At 42.6% G+C, this 11,840-nt stretch overlaps 1 protein-coding gene across 1 annotated transcript; it reads left to right on the forward strand.

The window, feature by feature from the left end:
• The first annotated feature begins 4,302 nt into the window (after positions 1-4,302).
• LOC145782879 (uncharacterized) lies at positions 4,303-8,779 on the forward strand. Its single transcript, XM_082594643.1, has 2 exons — positions 4,303-4,315; positions 4,599-8,779. Exons 1-2 carry the CDS (start codon positions 4,303-4,305, stop codon positions 8,777-8,779), a joined length of 4,194 nt encoding a protein of 1,397 aa, XP_082450769.1.
• The last annotated feature ends 3,061 nt before the right edge of the window (positions 8,780-11,840 follow it).

The raw sequence follows: 11,840 nt of genomic DNA on the forward strand, positions 1-11,840 counted from the left end.
TGTTTCCTATCGTTGTTAGGCCCACACTTACGACAGTTATTTGCATGAACGCAATCCCTAACCATATGCTGGCGCAAACAATTCAAGCATTTGCCAGCTTTCACAATGACATCTCTCCGATCTTTAGGTGTCAAGCGCAAAAATTCTTTACAATTAGACAAAAAATGATATTCAACTTGACCACGTGACGAACAACAAATACATGCCGGCAGGTCTTTACGTCTAGCCTCACCACCGCGCGGTGCGCCAACAACAGTCGAGTACTGCGAACTCCCTGACATCACATCATCATGGGGTTTTACGGACGTCTGCCTAACCGGACATGAAGGCAATTTTCCTTTGCCAAACTTTTTAAAATGCTGCGACTCACCAGAATCGCCCATTAGCATAATGCTAAAATCAGTCGACTTACGCGTTTCTTCTCGAACTACAAATTCAAACAAACTCTGAAAAGTAGGTTCCTCAGTGCTACCATACTGATCACCTAAAAAGTCAAGATAACGCTGCTTAGCGTCAAACGGGAGTCGCTTAGCCAAATCCAAAACAAAACGTCCTTCTAATTTATCACGCTGACCATAAGCTTGCGCGTAAAGCAGACACTGCGACAATTCATCTTTAAACTCTTTCAAATCACTGGAAGAGATTGAATTCAATTTGCTACCATAACGATACTTTCTAATTTCCGGTTCGGCGAAAAGACCTCCACGAACTCCAAAACGCTGGGACAAGCGAGCTAACGACATTTCTATCCTGTCTTCTTCTGACAAGCCAGGAGTGTCGGAAACCAAATTAGCAATCGTTTGCGCAGCTGTTCTAACACAAGCTGCTTGCAACAAAGTCAAACGAGTTCCTTTAAAGGGAGAAGCTGCCATCAAGGCCGTAACACGATTTTTAAAGAAGACAAATGGCATATTATTACCATCGTAACCAATCAAGGCCGCCTTATCGAAGAACGTCCTACTATTTTGGTATTCAAAAAAGCAATCCTGCTGTTGAGAACTCGATTTAGCGGGAGAAGACAAGCTATATCCCTTAAGGGGCTGAGTGGGCTCAGTCACATGCACAGCCCGATCACGATCCTCACACACGTTAAAATCAGGAGACACGATACGCCTCTCACAACCACCCAAATTACGTGTAGCTGGGCGATCAAAAACTAGCGGCGCAGAAAACTGTGAAGGGGGCAAAGCATTACTGCTAATGGCGGCCCCGTGACCTGTACGCTCTGGGGGAGGAGTTCGGTTGTAATTTGCAGACCTTGGCTCTACAGCCTTCGGAAGACCCTTAGTCGCGGCCCCGAGACCTCCTGAAACAGCTGGAAAACATGTGGATTGTACAGGTCCACTTACGGATTGAACAGGCGTCTGGAAAAGGTTAGGTAAATTAAACTGCGATTGATGTTCACTTCTGGAATGCCTAGAAGAGCCCTTCCTAGAGCTACGCCGGGAGCCCAACTCAGAACGATATTCAGCTAAAACTACCTCTTTACGTTGTTCGGCCCTCAACTGAGCGTCTTTGAGTGCGAACTCAGCAGCTCTAGCTTCAGCTTTCGCGGCGGCCTCAGCAGCTCTCGCTTCAGCTTTCGCGGCGGCCTCAGCAGCTCTCGCTTCGGCCTCGGCTTGGATCTGGAGCTCCTCTCGTCTTAGCTGTAGGTTAATTTGTGCAATTATTCGAGACGAAGTCCTAGATATCCTAGTGCTTACATTTGAGGCGCTATCCTCAGGATGTATGTCAGCATCCAACATATCTGAGAACTCACTTTCTTTTTGTTCGAAGTTATTTTTTAACGAGTTAAATTCGGGATCTACCCTATCACGAAGTTCTGCCAAGATTGCAGAGTTAAAAATTTTAGTCAAAAGAGCATGGAAATGCCGTAAATCCTCTTCTAGAGTAGAGAACTTAGATCTAAAAATTAACAGTTCCTGCTTATCACTCAAAGAACCTAGGGCTACAGAAAGTTCCCCAATTTGAGTCAAAATATCCCTTCTAAGATGCTGGGCCTCTCGAACTGACTTAGCCTCATCGTTACTGGGTCCCTCCCCAGAATGGCCTGCCCGACCGCAAAGAACATCATCAGGCTTAAACTCAGTCGAATCGACGGCGGTCGAGTCCCTGTCGCCACCGAGTGTAGACATATTAAATTTTGGGGCTAAATTTAACAATTAAAAAGTTAAATTACACAAACACACAAATTTAAGTTATAAAAAAACTTAACTGTAAAGACCGTAAAAAATACAAAAAAGAATTTAAATGCACGATACCGTAGCTGTACGGGTATGAAGTCCTAAAGTCCACAAAACTTGCTTGGATTCTTCCACTTGAATCTACAAGCACAGATGGATTGTCTTTTAATCTTCTTTCTTGCCAATGAATGTCAAAGTTATTTTTCTTCAGTACCAAACTGAGAAGAAATGTCTTTACTTTTCTTTGCTTCTGTAAGAGTGTAGACTACCAACCAACAAATCTTCTTTTATTATTTCTTGTACTTCTAAGTAGTTCTTCTGCACTAGCTGACAACAAACACGTCTTTTATTTTTTATGTGCTTCTGCAGCCTACCAACTGACAAGAACTCGTCTTTTATTTTTTATGTGCTTCAAGTGCTTCTTGGCCTACCAGCTAACAAGCCACGTCTTTTATTTTTTATGTGCTTCTAAGTGCTTCTTGGCCTACCAACTAACAAGAACTCGTCTTTTATTTTTTATGTGCTTCTAAGTGCTTCTTGGCCTACCAACTAACAAGCCACGTCTTTTATTTTTTATGGTCACAGCGGTAAATCATAATCTCTTCGTGGGAAAATTTTAACATAAAGTTCCCGAATCCGTTCGTCTGTATATAATGACCGAAGAAACACACACTTGAACTTCTTTTCAAACAGTGTATTTCTGTAAAATTAGCCCGAGGCTATCGAAAACGAGGGGGTGCAACGCCGTACACCACTTGAACTTGTCACTACAAACCAGACTAATTGGATAAAAGACGGAGAATTTGTCCAGCTAGCAAGCACCAAATAAACCAGTTAAATGTGCGACCGACTTCCAACAAACAACTTCAAGAATGAATCAGAAAAATTTGTGATAACTCAAAGGCACGTCAGCAGTTAGTGTGACGCAATAATGAAAGACAATTATGAAGTCATTCAAACAGGTGTTTAAAGCTGATGTAATATTTCCTGTTTAAACAGGTTTCAAACTGAAACAGGTTTGACACAAGTCTTATGAACGATGGTGCAATTTTGGCACATTTTCTAGCAACTTCCATGACGTAATATTCAGTAGACTTGAACGGTTTTTTATATGACGTTTGATTAGGTGAACCATTGTCTGGAACAACGATCAAAAAAGAAAACACAAAGAAGACTATTATTATTATTATTGTAACTGTCTCCGCCGCCAGTGTAGCCAAATCGTTTGGCATCCGCTGGCTTCGATCAGTCTTTCAACAAGGTTGATAGGATCTCCATTCTGTTTTGTCCTTTGCGATGTTTTGCAATCGATGGAGATGTGGTGTGCTGAGCAGGGATCCCAGGCCAGCTTTTCTGATGTCAGATCTCAGCAGTTGTAATAAATTGGTACGGTGACGTCCGGTTCGGCCTTGGTACTTTTTGCTGCCAATTATTGCAAATTCAAGGGCTTTCTGGGGAGGTGAGTCCTGGTGAAGTCTCAGAATGTGTCCAAACATGTTCCATCTCATGGTGGAGATCTTGCAAGACAATGGTTCACTGTTGCATATTTTGTAGAGATTTTTGTTCGAGATAAGACTGTTTGGCCAAGTATGACCAGTTATGACACGTAAATGTCTTCGATGACAGGCATCCAATCTTTCAAGACTTCCTTTGGTAACAGACCAGCTATTACAGTTGTAGATCATAATTGGGATGCAGTACGCGTTGTACAATCTTAGTCGCAACTGTAATGGGATTCTCGATCTCTTGCTCCATAGTTTCCAGTGTGATCTGAAAGCGACATTGCCTAAATTGCAGCGGGATTTGACATCGGCAGTGCTGCACAATAATGATCCCAAAAGTTTGTGTGTACGCCATTTTTCGTTTCCTCGAATCGGTAGGCTATCAGTATCAGTTTCATTTGTGTCTGCAAGAAATATGTGGGTGAATTCAGTTTTAGTCTCATTCATGAAAAGATTGTAGTTTTTCAGGTTCTTTGTAGCAATAGATTGTAGCATATCAAGTGGCTGTCTTTCCTCATCCAGAAACTCAACATCGTCTGCATACTCCATTTCCAAAGGCATGCATGTGTCAGATATAGGGGGGTTTGGTCTGGAGGACTGCTCTCGCACTGAGCTCAATGCTGCAGATAGGTAGCAGGTGAAGAGTATTGGGGAGAGGCTGTCTCCTTGAGGGGAACCGATGGTAGTCTCAAAGTTTGCGGACATTTCGTTGTTAATGCGCACATACAGTTTCGTGCCAGCTAGCAGGGTGCGGGTTAGTCGCAGTTCATCTTCATCACAGCCAGCTTGGTCTAAAATTTGAAGGATTTTTTTGCGTTTGATGGTGTCAAAGGCTTTGGACATATCTATTCCCATTTTGTGGAAGTCCCATTTTCTAGCCATTACCACTGAAACGAGCATACGTTGTGCCCAGACAATGTCAGCACAGCTTCTGCCACGTTTGAAACCGCTTTGGAAGGGTCCAGTGAAGCTGTCCCTGACAATGAACAAATTCCAGGAGGTCTTTCAACCAAACGGGATTACATTCAAGGTAAAGAAGAATTTGCTGATAGAGCCAAACAGTGGTTCACGGAATGCGAGAGGACAGACACTAAAACTCCTCCACTACGCTCACATCACTCGTCCTCGCGTACCCATTCCCATCGCTCCAAATCCGGAAGTCTTCGGTCATCGAGTACAACGTATAGTTTGCGTCAACGTGAAGCACATGCCAAATTGGAACTAGCTCGTTTGACAAAAGAACAGAATGATGCCAGGCGACGAGAGGAAGAAGAACTAGTTCGCATGGAACAAGAGAAAGCTCAGATGGAACAGGATAAAGCTCGCTTGTTCGCTCAGTTGGAACAGGATAAAGCTCGGTTGGAGCAGGATAAAGCTCGCTTTGAACGTGAGAGAGCCGAAGCTGAAGACCTGCGTCAAATTAAAGCTGCCGAAACTGAAGCCGCACTCTGGCAAGATGATTCCTCTTCGGTTATCAATATTGGATCAATGATACCCGTACGATTGCCACAGCAAACCTTCACTCACAAAGACACACACCTGGAACCTCTGCGTCACGGTGATGAGCGGCACAAACAAGAACCAACTGCAACATCTGCAAGAATGCCAGACCAAAAGGTAAATTACCCTTGTTATTATACTAGCCGACAACCTGATCTTTCAGAACGACTTCTACCTAAACCAGATGTTAAGAAATTCTTTGGTGACCCACTCGATTTCTGGGCTTTCTGGCACCGTTTTAAGTCCCATATTTCTGATTGGTTGACACCCGACAGGAAGATGTCTTACCTCATGCAGCACTGCTGTGATGCAGTCTGTGAACAAATAAGGCACCTTGCCGATAGCAGCGAAGGCCACAACTGCTATGATGAAGCGTGGGAAGAATTAAAACGGAGGTATGGCCAACCACACGTTATTGCGCATGCTTGCGAGGAACGCTTGAGAGCTGTTACCAGAATTTCTCACCACGAACCCGAACAATTGGAGAAGTTGTCCGTCCTGTTGAAAAGATGTTGTTCATCATTGAGCTCAAACACCGAAGCTTCGAACTTGGATACCGTGCAGTTTATCACCTGCCTTGCAAATAAGCTGCCAGCGTCTCTGAAAGAAAAGTGGGTAATTGAAGCTCTGAAAATCAATGACGACACTGGAAAAGTGGCTGGATTCCAACATTTTGCTGACTTCATAACGAACGAATCTAGGATTGCCAATTCAATCTATGGCGTGAAACTTTTTTCATCAAATGTCGACAAACTTAACAAGCCTGACACCAAAGGGAAACAAAAGGCTTCACTGTTTAACGTAGTGACAAAACCTACTGAACGATCCGGACAGCTCCGAATTGGCAACAAGCGACTCATACAATGTATCCTGTGCGATAGTACACATTATTTGCAACACTGCAAAGAGTTCAAAGCCAAATCCGTCACTGAACGTGAGCAATTTGTAAGGAACAACAAATTGTGCTTAAACTGTCTTGGACCAGATCACATACGTGCCGACTGCAGAAGCCGAGGTAAATGCACTGAATGCGGAAGCTCATCACATCATTCTCTTTTACATCGGTATCTGGTCACAACTGGAGAACAAATCCAGAGACGACACCCTAATCCCATTGCTAATAGAAGAAATGATAGCCAGCCAGATGATCCCGGAAGAAGACCATTAGAAAGGAACACAAATGAAGTTGTAGAAACCTTCCATTCCAGAACCAGCAACTCGGCAACTTACTTGGACATCGTTCCCGTACGTGTGACAGGAGAAGGAAAGGTAATACATACTTATGCTCTCCTAGATTCTGGTTCAAACCGCACCTTTTGTGAACAAAAACTTGTAGAGATGCTTGAACTGAAACCTGAGCCATTTGGTGACTTCCAGGTGCAAACACTGTCTTCGAGTGGACCATATTCCTTTAATTCTTCAACTGTATCGTTGAAAGTTCTACCAGTAGTTGGCGGCGAAGTGCAAGAACTGACAGATGTGATCGTCGTTGACAAGATACCTACCAAGCCAACTCCAGCGCCTTCTCCGGAGTATCTGCAAACGCACAAGCACCTCCAAGGCATTGACTTGAAGCAACTGGACCATGGTACAGTTACACTGTTGATCGGAAATGATCATGCTGTCTCCCACCGATGCATTGAAAGCCGCTCTGCACCTAACCCGAAGCAAGGACCTGATGCAGTCAGGACACCCTTAGGCTGGTTGCTTAGAGGTACTCGTCCGAAGGAGAAAGGCTTAGGCAATTTCGATACTGAATCCGACATTTCAAATTTTCTTGTCCGTGACACGAAGCAGAACCCTGCTGACCAAGCATCAAGGGGCATGACGGCCAAAGCCTTGATGCATTCTGGGATGTGGCTCAATGGCCCAGATTTTGTGAGGAAACCCCCAGAAGAATGGCCCAACCAAACCGCTCAGCAACCACAATTTGAAGATATCTTTGCTGCTTACAAACCAAAGCGGAAAATCGAAACCTTTACCATTTCTACAACTGAAAGCCAAGGAACAAACAGGCTAATCTCCTACTTCTCATCTCTGCGCCGACTGAAACTATCAGTAGCCTGGTTCCTGAGATTCAAATCGTACTTACTGATGCGCATGAAGAACGAAACCCAGATTACACTGAAAGGACCAATCAGTGTGCCAGAACTTGATGAGGCAGAAATTGAGTTAATCAAATACGAGCAGCGTCAGAGTTTTCCAGCCTGGATCAAATCTCTATCCAAAGGAAAACATCCAAACATGCCCAAAGCCAAGAGGATCCCACTCGAAAAACTCAGCCCTGTCCTAATGAAAGATGTTCTACGTGTTGGCGGAAGAATCGACAGATCCGACTTACCGTTCGAAACGCGACATCCTGCTATCATAGCTCCAGAGCGCCACTTAACGGACTTGATAATTGAACATTGTCATACCAACGAATCGAAGCACATGGGTGAAAGCCATACACTGAACAATATTAACCGAAAATACTGGATAGTTAATGCCAAAGTTGCGGTTAAAAGGGTACTTGCAAGATGCCTGCCTTGCCGGCGAAGGACCGCAAAACCTAGACAACAGCTCATGGCAGAACTGCCAGAAGCAAGGTTACAAATGTCACAGCCACCATTCTCACAGACTGGCGTTGACTTTTTTGGGCCGCTGAATGTCCGAAACAGACGAAGTGACATTAAGAGATACGGCTGCCTTTTCACATGTCTCACAACTAGAGCCATTCACTTGGAAGTGGCACCAGACCTGACAACTGGCGCATTCATAAATGCCCTACGGCGTTTCATAGCTCGCAGAGGCCCCATCAAGAAAATCTTCTCTGACAATGGAACCAACTTTGTGGGTTGTGAAAGAATCTTGAAGCAAGCCATCGATGAGTGGAATCAGAACCAGATCCACCAGAGCCTTCGACAACAAGGAATAGAATGGTCATTCAACCCCCCAACAGCCAGCCATATGGGCGGAGCCTGGGAGAGAATGATTCGCACAGTACGTCAAATTCTTATGAACATCTTACCAAAACAACCACTCGATGATGACACATTGCACACGTTACTTCTTGAAGTGGAAGACATCGTCAATTCAAGACCACTCACCGATGTGAAGCTGGAAGTTGATGGCGACTTACCTCTTACACCCAACCACTTGTTGAAGTTGAATTCTTCAGCGAATTTACCGCCAATGTTAAGCTGCGACAGAGATGGCTACCGACCAAGTGATCGATACCGCCATGTGCAGTTTCTGGCAGACACCTTTTGGAAGCAGTGGGTTAAGGAATACCCACGATCTGTGATGTCAAGAGCAAAGTGGCTTCACAGAAAGGAGAATATCCGAAGAGGAGATATCGTCCTTTTGATTGATGACTCTGCTCCCAGACAACGATGGCCACTAGGCAGAGTAATTGAAACATTTCCTGATCGTCACGGCGTTGTTCGTTCCGTAGAAGTGAAGACTGCAACCGGATCTCTGAAGAGACCAATATCCAAACTTTGTGTAATTGTCCAAAGGGAAGAAGATGATCCAGATGAAGATGAGACACCAATAGACACCGTTGAGATTTTGCTGGAAGATCAGAGCGATGAGGAAGAGTCAAAGGACTGAACTGTTACATGACAATAGACTGTTGAAAAACTTTTATTCATGAAAAGAATGACCCAGTTTGGCCCTTCTTTGGCCCGGGAGTGTTAGATTTTCAACAGGTCCTTGATAGGCCTGCCTTTCGTTTTACCGCATTACTCCCGTTAATTTGTGTATTCGCCACCTAGCGTCGTTTCCCCTTCATTGTTATGTTATCGCTCTTTGCAAATGGCAACACTCACCACGAGATTGTCTATGGAACTTTCGAGACGTTTTCGTTTTTGCTGCTAGTTTGCCAGCTAGCCGAACTTGTTAGTTACTGTAGTTTGTGACTGAAAGTTGATTGATTGATGTTTATGCTTTGTTAGCTGCTTCTCTGTTATGTATTTCTACAGGACTTAAGTTTGACAACTGCTATGGTAATACTTATTTGCGGTAGGCTGAATTCCATATTTGCAGCTTGCTATCTCAAAGTTCAACTTACTGGTGAGCGTACTTGTGATGTAATAATGTTTTTTGTAGCTGAATGTTGACTGTCTACCGTAAACAAACGTAACGTATCTCTGATGTGCGTAAATTGTTGTTAGGCTAATACTTCAAACTTAAATATTGCAGAGTCAATCACTATAGAATCCTTCGCGTACAAGTGCATCATTTGGCATTACTGATCCGGTCATACTACCGGTACGTTCATTATTCTGAATTGTATGATTGATTGATTTGTGTCGTGAATTGTGGATTTATGTTTACTACTGAATTATTGACCAATAATTTGTCAGCCTAATGGAAATTAATTCTCGTAAACCGATCTTAACTAGGCCAAGTGAATTGCCACGTTTCTTTGTTTTTTAATGATTATTGACCTAGCGTTATGGTTGTACGGTACGGTAGCCTACGTAATAATTGTGTAAGGTAACATCGCGAATTTATTTATTCAGTGCGTCATTGGCCAACCTGTGGAACTTGTGTACCGTACAGTGGATTGAGAACTGTTTGTCAACAAATTTGGTACGTTTATCAGTTCGACTGTTGTGCTTGCTGAATTGTGACTAGTGTCTTATGTTGTGTTATTTCTTGACAGAAAAACCGTATAAACTTCATTGCTGCGAAGCAGTCATTGGAAACCGAGTGATTTCTTCAAGTTGGCGTGCTTTAACAGTTGCTCAGTCCTGCCGGGTGGATTAGGAAAATCGTGACGTCACCGGCGCAATTAACTACCGCACCTGTTGTGTTCGCGTCGCACACAACAACAAGAATAAAATAGTTGATCGTGAGGTGGCGCGAAAGACCATGTTTCCGATGTAAAAGCGGCCTTGTATTGCGACACTTTCACAAACCACTTGCCAATTTCTTTCGCTTCGCTTCAAAGGAAGTTGTTCCGCCTGTGCGCTTACATTTTAATTGTAAAATTCACTCGCGATTGCCCATTGCAGCAAACCAACAAGAAACTTGTTGCATGCATTTCATTGCATTGCAATTTGCAACTCTAAAAATTATTGTGTTGTCAAGGCCGTCGCTGCAGGGGGGCGTGCCCCCTCTCCTGATAACGACCTGTGCACACACACTTCAGGCACTGAAGAAGAACTGGTTTTAATTTTAGTTTCATTAACTAGGTGGCTAGTAAAAATATTACTTTTCATGATCTTTCCACTTGTGTGTTGATCCAAAATAAAATTTATCGGCGATTAATTATCGGCGATAATCAAATATTGCCTTTGGCGATAACGATAAACGATAACCGAAAAAATAATTGAGCGATAACGATAAGCGATAAAAATTTATCGCCGATAATTATCGCCGATGAATTATCGCCGATAATGCCCATCACTGCCAACAGGCAACATCAGTCATTCAAGATTTCCTTGACAAATATCATCTCTTCAAAAGTGATCATTAGCAGCATATACCCAATACTTTCTTCTATTTTCCGCAATTGAATTGAGTAGGCTAGTTGGATTGACAGCAAAGAATAACCTACGTCATAACATCTTCGAATATAACAGGTACCGTAGCCTAAATTTGAAGAGCAACTTGTGATTTGCGATAAAAAGCAACTTGTGATTTGCGAAGAGGAGTAAGGCGATCTGGTGGACAACTGAAAAGGTGTATAATGGCCTACACCTGAAAGGGTGTAGGCCTACAAAAGGTCAATGCACCCTGAAAAGGTGTATGCAGCTTTTAGGTGTAAGGTTGAAAAGGTTAAAGTAGGTTGAAAAAGTGTAAAGGACAACTGAAAAGGCGTAGGATATTCAAAACTGTAAAAATTGACCAGAAAAAGCTCTCTTTTGGTGTAAAAACTCTTGTAAGAAAGCATTTTTAAATGAACTATACTTGTCGAAACACCAATCAGGAGTCGGAAATATGCGGATGGTATCTCTTGAAGTTCTTGATTTTGCAAGTATCCCTTTTTTATCAATGATAATAATGTGAGTTAATTTATTTTCCAACCAAAACAGTGATGACTGCTGGGTTGAATAACTAAGGATTGATTTTATTTTGAACTGGCTTTTATGTGGCGTAACTAATGGGCAACGGTTGTATTTAAAAAATATATATTTCGAACACTTAAAGTTGATTGCAGCTTGAAAGATAAGAAGAAATAGGCTAATTATGAAATTACATAAAAAATCTTTAATATTTTGAATTTTTCGCCAAGATTTTCGATTTCCTTCAAGTTGTATTGAATTATTAGTTCGATTTTTGGAATGAGTAGCCTATCTAAACTAAACTAATTTTTCTCGATTTGGGTCCTTTTTGACAGTTTCTGTAATAAACTAGTAACATTGAACAAAACATAACAGAATAGGCTTAGAAACATAAATGCTGCTAACGACTGCCAACACAAAAATTATTGCATGCTGTGTTCCTTTCTAACTTCCTCCCCATACCTCTCTTATATAAGCATTACTTTCTACAGTTGGTTTAACCTACAGCGTCACTGACAAATCGATGAAATCCTTTCTTATTTATTATGGAGTCAAGGTGGTTCACTGCTTCATACATAACTTCAATTTCATAATTTTGACTTCAAGCTACCTTTCCCAACCACATGATTCAATATCATAAACACCTTGTTTCTGTCGGA

This window comes from Aplidium turbinatum, chromosome 14 (assembly GCF_918807975.1).
Source record: "Aplidium turbinatum chromosome 14, kaAplTurb1.1, whole genome shotgun sequence".
Lineage (NCBI taxonomy): Eukaryota > Metazoa > Chordata > Ascidiacea > Aplousobranchia > Polyclinidae > Aplidium > Aplidium turbinatum.